We start from the raw sequence: 16,729 nt of genomic DNA, 5'->3' as shown, positions 1-16,729 counted from the left end.
AAGTACGTCACCATAAGCACTATGCCTCTCTTTGAGATGGTTTTATTATGTCGGCTTAGCAGGAGAGTTAAATCAGTGGGAGGAGCATTGCAGTGTGTCCACCTCCACCGTTAGGTCGACGTAAGATGACTTGTCAACTTAACAATGTAGTGTAGACATGGCTTTAGACGCCACACCTGCCCAAGGGAATAGCAAGGGCTAAAAAGCCCACAAAGCGGTTACAGGGGGTAACAGGCCTGTGGGAGTAAGCAGGGCTAGGCACCTCATTGGAGCCAGAGGGTGAGGAGTAGGCACGGAATGCATAGCCTTAGATCCACCCACTCACCCCACTTGCTGGCCAGAGTAGCTAAGGTTGAGGGAAGCAGTAAATTAGGAGGAAGTAGGGGAGGAACTGATACTCAGAGGGGTGTCTCTGAGCCACACCTCTCAGAGTTGTTCCTCCCAGCTTGTGTACCTCTCCTTGCTCAGAGCTCTCACCACCTAGCTCATATAACGAATGAGCCGACACCATCCTAGAATAACTCCATCTACATCAATAGAGTGAGGCCAGAATGAACTTGGCACATTGAGTCCCAGCAATCATTTCACAGAGGAGACTTGAGGGGGCTTACACTCTGCCCAGGTAGAGGTGGCTCTGTTACACGTGCCGGTGGAGGATCTGTATAGAACCTTTCAGTATGTTGCATGAGTTTCCCAAGTTTCGGCGGATACAGCTCATTAACATTCTGTGACAGCCCAGAGCAGTCCAAATCCTTCTCCCATCTGTTTGTTACACTCTCTTCCCGAAATCTGGGCCAGCCATTAAGCTCTTTAGGAGGGGATTACATTACTCAAGGGTTTACACAGTTTATCCAGCCTGGTTCATATGTTAAGTATACACACTATGTAATTTTGTTACCTGGAAATAAGCAAAGAGATGAGCCCTTGGAAGGATACCTGTTTACATTGGTTGGATGAAAACACTGTTCATCTAGCCTGTGCAGCATAAAAAATTAATCCTGGACATGGCAAGCAAAATGATCACTATGTGAACTGGGACTGGAAGATTAGTCTTTGATTAATATATCAAGAGACGGCTGCTTGTCATTCCCAAGCAGAGTGTGTGTGTGTGGAGGGGACTGAAATTATAAGAGTGCAGAGAGATTTCTAGCATGGAATAACACAGGACTGAGGTCTTAGGAGAGTTTCTTATAAAAGTTCCTGAGGCAGAGTTGTCTACACTAGAGCTCCCACTGGTGGAACTACCCCTGTAATTGGAATGGTGGGAACGGTTATGCAAGGCAGCCTAGTGTAGTTACAGCCCCATCTGGATGATGATGCTGTGCTTATATAGCACTTTGCATCAGTAGATCTCAACTTCTTGTCTGCTGAAATTTTATATTGTCTCTTCAAGAATGTTTACCCTCTACTGTCTCAGTTAGTTGGAAACAGAGAGACAGATGGTTGGGTGCTGTTGGGAGGTTAGTGCAATGGAACCAGTTGCAGATCACCAGTGCTGGGGATGGATCTGTGCCAGCCCAGACTCCAGTATAGTTTGGAGCAGCCACTGCAGTGGTGTAACCAACAGCTGGGGCCATTTTGGCAGCTGGTGATTGCCAGAGGACAGGAGTGTTCCAACCATGCCTCTTACTACTGGCCTCACCCGCTCCACCAAAAGCAGGGTGGCCTAGGGATTGTGCCGCCCTGGGGGAATTCTCTGTTGGCTGGACCTACCAGCTTCAGAGACCCTTTGTGCCAATGAGACCTGTACAAAGGGGCTGTAGCACATTGGGGATCTGGCCCGGCATGTAAATCCAGTCTTTAAGAAAAAGCCTTAAGGCCTGATTTTGACCTCACACTGTGTTAAACCAGGGGTAAAACAATGAATTTAGTGCAGTCAATGGAGCTATGCTGATTTACACCGGCTGAGGATCTGGCCCAGAGTTTTTACATGGCCCTTACATGTGCAGAACTCCTGATGACATCACAAGTGGCTGGGGAAGGGATGAGCAAAAAGGCAATAGGGTCTTCAAGATCTGGTGCCAAGTGAGACACTTAATTTAAGGTGCGTCATCCACCCCACATGGCATAAGCAAGCACTTTCCTTTCCTGTAAGGAAAGTAAAATGAATAGAAATGGGCACAAGCTGTAAAATACGGATGTTGGCTGGATTTTAAAGTTCAGGTCTTTGCGGCTGGCCCTTGAAAGAGTGATTCTTTTGTTTGCAAAAGTTGGATCTGGGTTTGGATTTCAGACAGCCCCAAAGCATGGATGTGTTTGGATCCAGAGATTATATTTGGGCCTCTCTGTTATTAATAATAAGGTTTAGCCCTTATATTGCATTTCCACCTCAAAGGCACTGCAATCTTTATTAGTCTTCCCACTGAACACTGCAGTTCAGCTTATGGCTGCTCAAGCCTGAGGCGCTGGGAGTGCAAGCTGCCTTGAGTTCTGAATGGCTGGCATTTCTGAAATTCACCAGGGGCAGGCTTTTCTGCTCTCCTATTCTCACAGATCTCCAAGGGGACAACGTGCATCATGGGACTCCGGGTTTTACTGTGCTATTAAGTTATTGCCACCCCTTGGGACAGCCCTGCAAGGAGGAGGAGGACTCGCATAACTCTGGATCAGTAAAGGAAGCAGCTCAATTAGCATTTCACACGCTTTTCTTCGCTCTCTTCTTCCCTTCCCTGCAGTGGGCATGCTTTCCCCTTAAAGGATTGTCCTGTTTCTGCTCCTTGCCAGCGTTGGCAGGGTGACAGTAGTCGAGTGTGCAAACTTGTGCTATTGTCCCCGGGCCAGGGGGAGTCATGGAGACCCATTAATATGACACAGGAAAATGTTTGCTGATGGCAATTCTATGGGCTTTGTCTAACTCTTTCTCCATCATGACGACTCGATTTAAGTCTCTAACTGTTTGACTACAGATGCAAGAGTACTATCCAACTCCATCCCTTTGTCCGGGCAGTTTGAATGGGTAATTCAGCTTTTGTGTGGCTCAATTGAGGGGGCAAACATAAAGACAAGATTCTTGAGCGCTCAAGCTCCCTTTCCATGGATATCTGCACATCTCTTTAGAGATTTGTTCCTTTCCTACCTTTTTTTCTGACATCATCCTCCCTTAAAAAAAAAAAAAAAAAAAGCCCTGATCAAGAACAGTTAAAAGCAGGCTAGCCTGATCTCCCAAACTAGCATTGTCCTGTGTCATTGAAGCATGGTTACTGCCAGCCTCCAGACAGCTTTGGGGTAGTTTAGAGAAAAGGGTGTCTAAACTTTCTTTACTCATCAGCAGCATATCATGTTGGATTGTGTTGTTGGTGGGGGAGCAAAGGGAAGGGCCTCACAGGGGTGGAGGAGGAAAAAAGGGGTGGAGGAAAGAGTGGAGAATGGTAGAAATCACAGGGAAATGGTCGTATTTATTAGCTGTCTTTCTGTGGCTGTCCCCATGGCGACAATTTGTGATGACAAAGAATGTGAGAACGGGGGAGCCTAATGCCTGATTGGGATGCTTTGTATTTGGCAAAGTGGCTTCTGATTGGTCTGAGAAAGCCCCCTAACTAGAAGGAGTTGATATTCATTCAGCTTACTCAAGTGCTGCTAAACTGCTTCTAAACACTCAGAGGGTCCGGTTGCTTCTCTAAAGGTTGGTAGTGTATAACCTGTATAACAAGATTAGCCGGGGAACTGGGTTCTTCTCAGCAGTGATACAGTAACAATCAATATTAGAGAGACAATCTACTCAGTGTGTGTGTGTTGGTTACAGTGACATGGAAGTGCTGCTGAGCTTTCTGCTTACGCTTTAAACATTACCTGTCTAACAAGATTAACCATTTGGTTCTCAGCGGTAACAAGCTGTCGTGTGTGCGCGTGTGTGCGCGTGCCATGGTTGTGTGATTGCAAGGATGTGGATGTGCTGCAGATGTTTCAAATTTCGCTAGCATGACAATCTGACACCTGGCTTGTTCAGCTGAGAAGTTTGATTTGTTCTTGTTTTTCCCATCTACTTGATGCTTTCGATTTTTTTTCCTGCTGCAGGGGAGCATTTGGGTTTGAAGTCATGAATATGTCCCTCCTGCTTTCACAGGTTTGCCCAGGTTTGAGGAGTGGGATTATAAACTTTTGATGGAAATCTCCAGGAGGGTCCCTCTTTGAAATGGCATCAGACAGCGAGGTGAAAACGTTACTGAATTTTGTGAACCTGGCCTCTAGTGACATCAAAGCTGCTCTGGACAAGTCTGCTCCCTGCCGCCGCTCAGTTGACCACAGAAAATACTTGCAGAAGCAGCTCAAGCGTTTTTCTCAGAAATATTCCAGGATCCCAAGATGCCACCCCAGCAAATCCATGGAATCCAGCTCCAAACGGGGGGCAGAGGATAGAAATCGCAGTTCAGACCCAGATGGCCCGGATGCAAATCACTGCAAAGCATCCAGTGAAAAGGCCCTGAGGCTATCAGAGGTGGAGGAGAACTTCAGTGGGGGACAGGTTTTGCAAGAGCAAAGCCCAGAGTCTTTAAGGCCAGATCAGGTGCCCATGAGGAAAAGACAGCTGCCTGCTTCCTTCTGGGAAGAACCCAGACCAACTCAGAGTCTGCTGGTCGGGAGCTTTCCTGCCGGATTGGATGGGCTCCCAAACTCCAGGGACCTCCCTCCTTACGAGGGCAAGAAAAGCAAAAAGGGTCCTGATACCACTGAGCCAGGCAGCCCCCCTCTGCCTGCCCAGCCCAGTGGGGAGAAGGAGCCTATCAAAGTGCCCGGGACATCCTTATCTGGCCGGATGAATGCCTGGAGCTGCTGTCCATTTCAGTACCATGGACAACCTGTTTACCAAACCCATGGAGCCCTACCTCAATCACCCTTTCCAGGCCTGGGGCTATGGAGGAAAAGCACAGCACCCGCAGGGGAGATCCAACACTTCTGCAAGGAGGCGGGCAGTATGGGGCAGAAACTATACAGACCAGTGGTTTTGAAACCCATCCCTACCAAGCCGGCAGTGCCACCTCCTATTTTCAATGTGTTTGGATACATTTAGCCTGAGGGAGGGGAGGGGATTTTGTGCTGTGTACGGTAGCTCTTTCAAATGAAATTGAAATGTAACTTCAGCCATTGGCCCATCAGCCAGTCACACTGTGGAGCAATTCTTAGGGAAAGAATCTGCTATCATTTCCATCTGTCTATAGACAGGTAGCTATTACAGCTTGCTCCTTTAATCAGAAAGGCACAAGCTGGCTGACTTAAATAGTGGTTGTGAATACTTTTGGGTGTCAGTCTCCTCTCACTGCACTGGTATAAATCAGGAATAACTCTTACTGAAGCCAGTGCAGTTAAATGTCAGGAGAACTGGGCCTCTTGTATTTAAGATAATTGTTTGACCCAGGGTGTGTCAAGCTAAGAACCATTTGGAATCTGCACTTGTAACCCCTACAAGACCTTTTCCATATGGGAATGTCTTTATGGGGACGCTCTGCACCAGCAGCAACAATGAGATTAAACTGATAATATCTCTTGTACTCTAAAGTCATTCTACAGAAATCAGTTAAGGTTTTCAGGTCACTTTCTTTTACCGATAGGACAGTATTTAATGCAGAAGATAAGTTTGTAAGTTGATTTCAGCTCTTCTCTTGTGTAAATATCAAGAGAGTTTTAAAAAAAATAAAGCAGGTAATTTTATTTGTCTCCACATCTCGAATATGTTCAGATTGCATGTTTATTGTCCTCCCAGCGAGTAGATTCAGGTTCAGTTTGTAAAGGTGTTGTCATTCAGAAATGAGGGCCTGATTCTCTAATCATTCACAGTGGTGTAAATCGGGAATAGCTCCACTGAAGGCTATGAAATTAGCCAGTTTAAAACTGGTGTGAATGAGAGCAGACCTGCCCTGTGACAACTAAGAGAATAGACTGGAAATGGTTTAGCAGTTGAACATGTAAGTGCAACACCAGTGATATAAGAGCGAGGATCAGAGTGTGAACACATTGGCACTAAAGCCTCAGGGTATGTCTGCACCAGAAATGCTACAGTGGCCCAGCTGCAACACTGTAGTGTAGACACTTTACTACAGTGTCTGAAGGGCTTCTCCCATGGCTGTCATAAATCCCCCCTCTCCAAGAAGCAGCATCCAGGTTGACAGAAGAATTCTTCCATTGACCTAAAGGTGTCTACAGGTTGCTTAGTTTGGCTTAACTATGTATCGCGGGGGGAGGGTTAATTTTTCACACTCCTTAGCGACATAACTAGATTGACCTATGTTTTAGGTGTAGACCAAGCCTCAGTTGATCAAGGCAATGAGCGTCCCAGGGACAATTCTCTACTCTGCCTGAGGACTGGTCTACACTAGGAGCTTACATTGGCATGGCTACACTGCTCAGGGGTGATCCACACCCCCGAGCAATGTAGCTATGCTGACCTAACCCCGAGTGTAGACAGCACGAGGTGGACAGAAGAAGTGGTTTAAGTGTAGAAATGCCCTGATTCTAAGATGGAAAGCTGCAGATAAATAAGTACCCTAGTAGTTTGCAAGTTATTCACTTGCAAAGCTGGTCATGTGTGATGAAATCACTTCTGATAGGTTAAAAGGAGTGTTTTGTTAAACTTCTCTAAAGCCTACAAAGAAATGATGCTAAACAAATAGGACCGGAGACTTATGATTAAATATTATGGACCTGATTCTCCAGTCGCTTAGTGGTGTAAATCACTGAGATCAATAGAGCTACACTGTATAAAAGTGACAGGAGAATCAGACCATATGCATCAGCTGAGAGTCTGGCCTTGTATACTGCCTGCAACTTTTATTAAGGTCACGCAGATAATTCTCTGGCCAGTGGGCCCTTTTTTCCCAGCCATCTCAATCATAACCCTGAGAGTAGCCTATGCAGAAGTGAAGCCACAGTGGGTTATTCCTGTAGTCTAAAAGAAACAGCATGAACGATGAACCAGGCTTGAGTCTTAACTTCCTTCTCCTTGTGCAGTCATTAACACCTGTGCAATAAGGCATTATACAACATGATTGTCTGATCTGGTAGCATTTTACCAGCTTTGCATAGTTGTAAATAATAGCATAAGGTTCAGAAGAATCAGATCCATAGAGTCTTGGGGGCCAGCATGGAAGTGGGGGTCTGGCTCCTCTATCATACTTCAATACCTCCTCCTTGTCTTCAGAAAAGACTCCATGAAGAGGCAGTGTCCCTGATCCTGCAGCCATTGAAGTGAAATGCAAAATTTCCTCTTAGGAGGAGAAATGGGTGCAAGAGAGGCAAACTGCGGAGCTACAGACAAGGGGTTCCTGCAGCTCTTTCTCACATGAGTGGCCCTTACTCACACTTGTAGTCGGACTGAAACCAATGGGCCAGATGCTGAACGCAGTCACAACTGTGTGAACGCAGAGTGGCTTCACTGGAGTTCTGCCAGCTGCCAGGAGGCAGGATGACTGGGATCAGCACCTGGCTCTCTGGAACCACTTCAGATTGTATGGTTCCATCAAAATGAAAACACTTCATGAAACTAGGTCAATGTCATTTCAGAGGAAAATGGGGTGAGGGAGGGGGAGGGAGAGTTCTGACGTCAAACCACTTCTGTTTTTTTTTTTTAAGTGACTTTTCATTTAGAAGTTTTCATTTTGTAGGATCATGGCTAGCACTATAATACGATAACTCTAGAAAGTCAAAATTGGAACAAAATGTCAAAATGAAACATTTCTATCATCCTTTTTTTTTTTTTGTAATTTTTTCTTTGCAAGTTTGGAACGAAGCCAAATTTCAGAAGCCAAATTTGTAACGAAGCCAAACGGAAATCCCACTTTCTGGATGGTTCTAGTTCCAGGGCTGGGACCTTTCATGGAATTCTGGTGTATTCTAAGAAGTGAAGCAGCAGTGCTCCAGAACTTGAATGACATCATTACATGTAGCTGAAGTAACTGAAGAGGTTTGTGGGAGACATTCTTCTTAAGTCTTCTGGGGAGCTACAACCTCTCCTCAACAATACAAGTCTCCTCTTCCTGTGACTAGTGTTTAGATTATTACTTATTTCTGCTTCGATTGGTTCAAATTTTCCCCAGATACCTCTTTGTCTAGGGCCTCAGAGCAGCAGGTAACAGTTTAGAATGTTAGTTTATTTGCATTTTGTTTAGAAGCTGAAAAACATAACACCGGAAAGCCACCATTTGCTAAAACATAATGCAAATGTAAAATATTAAACCCACACTATATTTTATAAATAACGGCAAAAAATAATAAAACAATTGAAAAAGCTTTTGTACAAAAAAGTGCACAAGAACATAAAGTGAATTGCACATGTTGCAATAAAAAAGTACAGTATTCTGGAAAAGCTGACAACACTTCTCATCACTGAAGATGTCTGTCCTGATGCATAAAAATATACCATTTTACTGCATATTGGAACTACTGAACTGGTTCCAAAGCCTTGGCTCCGAAGTATTTTTTCAATTTCACAATGACTTCTACACAGCTGTATTCATTGTTATAAATGAAAAGAGAGTTTGTACAGATTCAGGACATCGGGTGTGAGAGAGGTAGCCTGCCCTGTTTTAGTGCAAATAAATGTAAATCAACTGTGGAAAGGCTGGCAGTGAGGGTCAAGCAGAAAGGATAAAGTGATATCACGAGTGTCAGGTCAAATCTTCAATGGAGTGACCTCTCCTCAGTTTATGTGCACAGTATGGGCCTGAGTCTGCTCTCGCTTGTACTAATTTTATACCAGGGTAGCTCTATTGATTTCAGTGGCGGTACGCCTGACTGATACAAATATGATAGAGCAATCAGGCCTGTAGGTAACCAATTAAGGAGTAATACGTCTTTTGCTCAACCCATACCCAGTTTCAGTTTTTCCAGGTTCAACAAAACAGAACAACCCTGCATCCCATGATCATTTTGCATATGTAAAGGTTTCCTCTCTAGAGTATTCCACAGCTTTGGATTGCTTCTGAAATCCCAGCACTACTCTATGTACACGGTTTGTGAGTTCAAATAATTCCATCGGAAAGGTGGCCTCAGATAATCTGATTATACAACAAATAGATATTTAGGTAAACCATCTCCACCATGCTGGGTTTCAGTATCAATATCTGTTTGCAACTCAGTCTGATTCTAGCCTGTGACACTGGTTTAATTTCAGGGGAGTTGCCCCTGATTTACAATAATGGAAGTAAGCAAGAACCAGGCCCTCCACGCTCAACCCACAGAGGTGTGAGCTATGCCAGCTAACTAGGTGATTTTTCTGTATATCAAAAGCTACTTAGTTTACACACTACTGTTAGGACTACTGGAGCTGGCCTGTGGAATCCTTTCACATGGGGTGTGCACTTTATTCACAGGCATTAGTCTCTTCAGTGAAGTAAGTGTTCCCCAGCATAAGTCAGGGCTGTATGGACAGGCCATGCATCTGTTCATTTAGGATGTTCATGCTAAATATTCAAAAGCAAGGCTGTGTCTGAGCAGCCCTAGGGCTTCCTTTCAGGCCAGCGGTAATATGCCTGGGCTCACAAGGAGGGCTCCCAGCTTGGGTCTTTTTCTGATTCTTTATTGTATGTTTGTTTTTTGGCAAATTATGGTGCATTATTGAAAGGGGGAAATTTGGGGAGTTTCAAGTGGTGTCAAAAATTGTTTTCTTAGAATTATGTACAAATTCTCTGAAGCGCCGTGCTGCTGGAATGAGTTACCAGACAGCAGGGGTGATTTTCAGAGCTCCCTCCAGCAAACGGTTTGCAAACCCCAAAGGCTGGATCCGAGCTGGTATAAATGGGTGCTACTCCACGGGAGTAATGGGTGCTGTGCCCATTTACGCGAGCTGCAGAGCAGGCACCTGTTCTGAATTATTTTCCGTCTGAGGTTGCTGTATCGAGCTGCTCAGCATCTTGCAGGATCTGGCCCATTATTGTTTTTGGAATGGGAAATAGCCTGCTGTTTGGCACCTCTTCTGTCCTTCATCTCCCTTTCAACCCTGACAGAGAGTCTGGAGTGTAGTTCACCAAAGCAGGAGATACCCACCGGAGGTGGAAAAATGGTCAGCATCATTGTTAGACCTGAGAATGAGGGGCCAGAACATCAGCGGGAGTAAATGAAGACAAGGGGTGGGGCTTTCCCCATTTTCACTAGCTGAGGAGCTGGCCAGGCACTAATCACTTTCTTCAAAGCTCTGCTAGAGGATCACAGCTCAACCTGAATTGAAACGGCGTTGGTTTCTCAACTGCCATTGCATTTTGGAAGGGGACAGTCAACACACAGGTGCAATTAGCTGCAGTTGTTGCTACTGTTGCTTACATCCCATACCTTCCAGCGCTTGCGGAATTTCACCCCAAACTTTGGGCAAAAGCAGACATGCATGCGTGCAATACGCTTATAGTTTTGTGGTAAGGTGTACAAGTCTGCAAGAAGAAACCTTTGTGCAATGCAGCCCCCATTTGTCACGAATAACTGTATTTCTCCTGCTTTGCTTAGATTTCTGTCTGAATCAGTATCTGGTGGGCAGGTCAACACACAAAACCGTACCTAATGTATGTATGGTTGGACGTGCAGATAATCTCTGGTATGAATCCAAATCAGACTGAAGCCCAAAACTCCTTTTGTGTTTACAATAAGAGGGTGAAGAGCCTGTGTATTTCTAGGCCAAGATTAGAAATAAATGGAGATATCCCATCTCCTAGAATGGGAAGGGACCTTGAAAGGTCATTGAGTCCAGCCCCCTGTCTTCACTAGCAGGACCAAGTACTGATGTTACCCCAGATCCCCAAGTAGCCCCCTCAAGGATTGAACTCATAATGCTGGGTTTAGCAGGCCAATGCTCAAACCACTGAGCTATCCCTCCCCCCAGATTGGCAAAGATAGGGGTCTAATGTAAATCCTTATATAGGTGCCAAATAAGTGATTTGATTTTCAAAGGGGCTGAAATCTAGTAGCTTCCATTGATGTCAGTGGGAGCTTCCAGGTACTCAGCACTTTTGAAATTCAGGCCACTTAGGGACAAATTATGATACTGTAATTTTCCTTGAGTAGCACCTTACTGCACAAGTCCCCTCACTGACTTCAATGAAATTACTTGTGGCATAAATAAATGTTCAGTGTAAGTGTATCATAATCTGGCACTATTTAAATGCATAAATAAGGACATAGGAGCCTAATTTTTGAAAATCTTAGCGCCAGTGTTTATAATTTTGAAATAATCTGACTCTTCTACAAGTAACAGTAGCTCAGTGTCTTGGCTTCACTAAAATCTGTCACCTGAATTTCAGGGCCTGATTCTGCTCTCACAGCAATTTTATGGTGGAGAAAATACATTGACTTCTGTGGTGCTATTTCGGATTTACACCAGTTAAAAGGAGTTCAGAATTGCTTTTGGATCTTCACTGCAGAAATTCACTTACACCAGAGCCCTGTCTACTTCTTATGCACATTTAATATACCAGAAACAGTATTTACTGTGAGCTAAATCCTTCAGTCCTGGTATTTTTACTCAAATAAAATGTCCACTGACTTTAACAGGAGTTTAGGATGAGTCAAGTCTTCTTGGTTTGCACCAATATTTACAAAATGTCTTTGTTGGGGAGAAAAAATCTTCTCAAAAGCTCTGAGTTTTGAACGCTTGGAAATCAAGTGAAAAGGCCAAGGAAACAAAAAAATAAATAGGTGAGAGAGATAATGTCAAGGTACCAGAGAATTAGCAACCAGCAAACCGCTCAGTCTAACATGACAGAAAACAAAATAACATTCAGGGAAATGTGATTGTTTCCCTAGATATGCAGATTCTTGACAATTACTGACTCCTGAGCACTGAAGAACTCTAACTTCTGAAAGACCCTCAAGTCCTTTTTGAATCCCGCAATGTCACGTGGCTTTGACTCTGTTAGTTTTTCAGTGCTGGCATTCCTGTCCCCTTCCCTACAGATCTCTGAGGTGTGTAACATTCCAAAGCACTTGTTTTCTTTTGGAAAAAAAAATCAAAGGATAGTCTGTCCTGTCTGTGTCACTCTGGGTCTTTCACTCTCTGTTTCTTCTCTCTCCCTTTCCAGCATTATAATGCACACCGATTAGCTATGGGGTGATCCTGTGTGACATGTGACACAGGTTCACTCCCATCATGCAGTTTGTTCAACATGATCATGTGAATATTCTCCTCTCTAATGAATTGGGTTGTTGCACAAGGAAGCTGCTAATCACCAGGTTTGCACGAGGTCACTGTGAATAATCATACTGTAGGTATCGAATCAGTCTGCCCGGCAGAGGCAAAGTGTCAATCAGTGAAATGCGGTTTCTCCCAATCATGTTTCGAACCTTGATCCGGCAAAGGTGAGCGAGAGGCCTGGGGGGCTCTGGAAAAGAGACAGGACCTAAATGTTAGTCGGGCATTTTCAGATCAGTTGAGTTATTAAGCTAGGTCAGTGCCTCACATGCTGAGCCATTACATTTATTAGGGGCTGTGGAGGAAGGACCCCCAGCAGCGGAGTCAGTGCAGTCAAAGGGGATGAACTGTGCGGTGAGCCATGTATGGTGTGTACATCCTCTGCACAGCATGCAGCTCAGCTGAGAGTTTGCACCTTAATACATCTCCCGCACTAATCACAGCCTGCATCCAGTCTGTCCGACATTGCAGCCCTGTGGCGTTTGAGGTTCAGACCTGTCAGGGGGAGGGCAGCTGGCTCCATGTGCTAACGCATCGCACCACCACATGGGGCTGGGAGCTATGTCCCTTGTTCTCAGGCTGGCGGGAGCTGAGATACTATGTGAGGCGGAAGAGAGGAAATACTTCAGATAGCTCTGTGGCAACCCCTCTGGCTTGACCAGGAACCATGCTCAGCCCTCCTTGGCCAGAACAATGGTAGGCACAATATGAGGCCTCGCAGGTGGGTGGGGAAATGGGGTTGGGATCCCCAGGATTCTGAAGAGGGGGGGGCTGAAAGAATCCCCTGGAAAGAAGGAGATTTGTAAGTTTGGAGGGGGAATAGGGTGAAATCTTGTGCCAATGAGCCAAGTCACCAAGTAATCCTCTGCATTACAAAACGCCAGCCGTGAGGATCTGCCAGCTCAGCTGTCATTACAGCTGACCCCCTAATGCAAACGCAGCTTAGCAAAAAGGTGGCGATGCAAATATAAACCAGAGGAAAGCTTGAGGGATAAACACAAAAGGGTCTCTTTATTTCTAGAACAGTGAAGTCTCACTGGGATCCGTGGCTGCCCAGGCGCTTAGGTGTAGTGCAGAAAGAGGGGACAAGAGGTTAGGACTCCTGCAGTCCATCTCAGACTCTGCTACTGTCTTGCTGGGTGGCTTTTGGCAAGTTACTTAATTATACTCAGTTTCCCACTATTACTTACCTGGCTCCCCGAGGTGCTGTGGGACTCAATACATTAATGTTTGTGAAGCCCCTAGGGATCCTTAGATGAAAGATGCTTTAGAAGTACAAAGTTTTAGTATCATACTGCTGCATTTCAGGCTGTCTGGGAAGGGGAGGAGTGGGGAGGGCGGGATTATTGACCTGCTCCATTTTGACTGATGTAGAGCATAGACCTAATGCTGCACTTTCATCCCTAGTGTGTCTCCATTGAAAGCAGGGATGGCTTGGACCCAGTGCGTCAGATCCTCAGCTGGTGTAAAACAGCTTAGCTCCATTACAGTCAATTGTGCTATGTAAATTTATGCTAGCTAAAACTATGGCCCAAAATGGCATTCAACCCTTCTGGGATAACCTTATAGAACGTAATAAGGTTGAAACCAAATACAGTTCAGTAGAAATTACACTAAAGACCTACCCTACCTTTCCACAAGGGATCCAATGATAGAGCATCCTACCTGTGAAAGAAGGTGGTTTCTGACTGGCTGAAGCTTTTTATGACCATCAGGCTGTCCCCCAGCAATGTGACTTCCCTGGTACCGATTCTGGCTTGTGTAATGTAATTCAGCCCCGCATCATACCTGCTTTCTCTTTAACAACTGCCCAGTCCTCGTAGCTGTCTATGTGCTCCTTTAGCCGGGCACAGAGCTGCACATTGCCCACATAATCCAGGAGAACATCGATAATAGGCCCGGCCCAGCGATTCATCTCCGGAGCAGACACCATATCACAAAACTGAAACAAAAGCCAGAGCTACTGCAGTCAGTGTGAAATTGATAAGTTCCTCAGGGGGGAGAGACTGTCAGGACATCATGTTGGTTACGCCTTCATACCATGGATAAAGACAGTTCTTAATTTTCCCTATGAAAACTTCTACTAAAAACCCCTTATTGCTGCTGAGGGAAACATCACCCCCTCTCCCACTGTGGGTGAATGAAATAAAATCCCAGTGGATTCCTGGCTCTGGAGCATGGAAGAGGTGTCAACTACCTATAGGGCCTCAGTATCCTTTGTCACCCAATAAGGGTCCTCAGGGTAGCCAAGGATCCATGAGTGGCTGGATGCTTGGATGAAAGCCCACAGCTTTCCCTGGATACCAGCATAGAATCTGCTTTAAAGTCAGAACAATCTTAGGCTCTATCACCCTTAGCATGTTCCATTTCTCTTCTTTGAGATCCTACTTTGGGGAAAGTCTGAGGTAGCAGTTGGCAGGGCTGGTAGTGCAGGGGCACAGGACTTAGACGTGGAAGGATGACGCCTCTAGATTCCCTGAGATCTGTAGGTTTGTGGGGGAGCTGAACTCCTGGCCAAGGACCAGTCTAGTGGAGCTGCTACAAGATAAATCACATGAAGCTTTTGCTTCACTATGTAGGTTATTCTGTGTCAGAAAACAAACTAGGCTTAATATGGGGCCAAAGCCTGCAGTCCCCCTTACTTTCTTCTGAATCAGGAAAAACTCATTGTCAGTGGAAGCTGGTGGGCGCTCAGCACCTTTGAATATCAGGCCACTCATTTAGATGTCTAAATACAATCTTAGAAGCCTCACTTTCAGCACCCATTTAAAAAAATATGGCCTATCTTTCTACATAAATCTAACCCCATCCATCTATTTCTTTTAGGGGGCCGTGTTGTGACTATCACCAAAGTATCTGACTGTTTTCGAAGTAAATTAGATCTGTGTTGCAAGGTCCCCAGTGGACTTCAGTGCGTCTCCTACTCTTCTTCTGGTTACAGGAAGTTCTGTTTGGGCTACATGGGCCTGATTTGCCCACTCCTTACACGTGGTGTTGGCATTCACACCTGCCTAAAGGGAGCACAAATGAGTGTAAAGTGCTACCACATCCAAATGGCAGCACTTTATACCCACTTTGTCCAGGTTTAAATGATGACACACCGTGCAAGACAATACAGAAGCAGATCCTGTGTCTAATGTTCTTATTCTTCTTTCCTCTGGCAGCCACCCTCTCTGCACATACACAGACAACATTCAAACACTCATCAAATAAACTAACAGAAAATGTTTGGGGGAAAAAACCACAGAGTGCAACCCTAGGAAATGTGAGCGTTACAGAAACAAAATTACACTGGGACTGGTATCAATCTGGACTTCATGCTCTGCACAAAGGTGTTGGGGTCCCCCCAAGACCTCTTCCATTCGGTTCCCTAAGAACCTCATTCGACTCCAGTCTCATCACTCAGGCTCCTTAATTTGGCAGAAAGCAAAGCTATGCTGAGTTGGTTAGACTCAAGCATGGGGGGGAGAGGCATGGGCATACCACACATCCAGAGTTACATTGCCAACCTCTTCCTTCAATTACATTTACACATTGTGTTGCATTGACTATACATTGCATCACATGTTTTGGGCTTGGCTTGGTTATTCTGTAGGAACCAATTTCTGTACAGCATGTGTAACGCCCACAGACCCCAGTCCTTGGCAGATGGGATCAAACCTGGGACATCTGAAGCTTAGTGTATGAGCCTCTACTACATGAGCTAAAAACCACATGGCTCTGAGCCAAGGCTGTAGTGGACTTATCAATCTCTAGATGGTCTAGGTGCCACTCGAGGGGGACAGAGTACCACAGCAAGTAGGCATGAGTTACACATGCACTGCCCATGCACAACTGACGCTTTACCTCATCTTTACATTCCTAATTTATCTCATCCATTTTTATCTTGTCCATTCAAAATAGTTCCTTGGGTGTTCCCCCTTATCTTATCTAGTACAGACATTCTGTTTCCAACTGCTGATCCATTTACCTCCCCAATCGAGTCTCCCAAGAAATGAGGCCTTGCCATGTCCAATACCCATGTCAAGCCAGTGCTACAAAAGGTAAATACCCTCTAGTGGCATTACAATAAATTACTCTTCATCTTCATATTTCCAACATTCTAATTCTCAATACATGAATTGAGAAGAAACCAATTGTTTCCCTTTTACATGGGTAAACGAAACATTTTATGGAATCATGAACTAATATATTTGTAGACTGATCTCCCTACCCTAATGTTCGTAGAAGTCTTAAGTACTGTAGATTGGAACAATAAACTTTAGCAACAACAGTAATAATATGTAGTGATGTACTTTTCAGTTCATCTTCTGATACCTAGTTAATTCAGATCTATTATCAGCTTTTGGTCTGTAAACACTTATTGGTAAAAAGTCTGCGATGTCTGTAATTTCAGGTAATCTCATATGACTGAAATAATGAGTGCATGTATTTTATGTGAAGTTTAATGATGAAGGTCCCAAATGATCTCCTGGGCTTTATTTCAAAGGATAAAGGTATACAAAAATATTAACAAGCTAAACCATATACACCTATCTTTTATTAACCAATCCCCTAGTGCCAAGAAGCAAATTTTATCACAATTTTATAACAAGATGAGGGGAAATGCCTTCTATGCTCAGTGAT

At 44.8% G+C, this 16,729-nt stretch overlaps 2 protein-coding genes across 5 annotated transcripts in view; one reads left to right on the top strand and one right to left on the bottom strand.

Moving 5' to 3' along the window:
* Positions 1 to 3,304: 3,304 nt before the first annotated feature.
* Positions 3,305 to 5,641, top strand: FAM181A (family with sequence similarity 181 member A). Its single transcript, XM_034768051.1, has 2 exons — positions 3,305 to 3,622; positions 4,064 to 5,641. Exon 2 carries the CDS (start codon positions 4,133 to 4,135, stop codon positions 5,006 to 5,008), a length of 876 nt encoding a protein of 291 aa, XP_034623942.1. The 5' UTR covers positions 3,305 to 3,622; positions 4,064 to 4,132; the 3' UTR covers positions 5,009 to 5,641.
* Positions 5,642 to 11,355: 5,714 nt separating this feature from the next.
* Positions 11,356 to 16,729, bottom strand: part of ASB2 (ankyrin repeat and SOCS box containing 2) — a 33,999-nt gene continuing 28,625 nt past the window's right edge. For 2 of the 4 annotated variants that reach the window (XM_034768044.1, XM_034768043.1), the window contains 2 exons: positions 13,892 to 14,045; positions 11,356 to 12,293 (listed from right to left, as the gene is read on the bottom strand). In XM_034768044.1, the coding sequence (XP_034623935.1) occupies positions 12,157 to 12,293; positions 13,892 to 14,045 (291 nt within the window). In that variant the 3' untranslated portion in view covers positions 11,356 to 12,156. Of the gene's footprint in view, positions 12,294 to 13,768; positions 14,046 to 16,729 lie in introns of all 4 variants that reach the window. The other 2 variants (XR_004645437.1, XM_034768045.1) reach the window with 2 other exon arrangements.

This window comes from Trachemys scripta, chromosome 4 (assembly GCF_013100865.1).
Source record: "Trachemys scripta elegans isolate TJP31775 chromosome 4, CAS_Tse_1.0, whole genome shotgun sequence".
NCBI classification, from domain to species: domain Eukaryota; kingdom Metazoa; phylum Chordata; order Testudines; family Emydidae; genus Trachemys; species Trachemys scripta.
Note: the sequence above shows the minus strand (reverse complement) of the source record. Positions and strands in the feature narration are given on the sequence as shown.

What these genes read in the sequence shown, in the direction of transcription:
- FAM181A (XM_034768051.1), top strand. Translation starts at nt 4,133, where the DNA reads ATGGCATCAGACAGCGAGGTGAAAACGTTACTGAATTTTGTGAACCTG.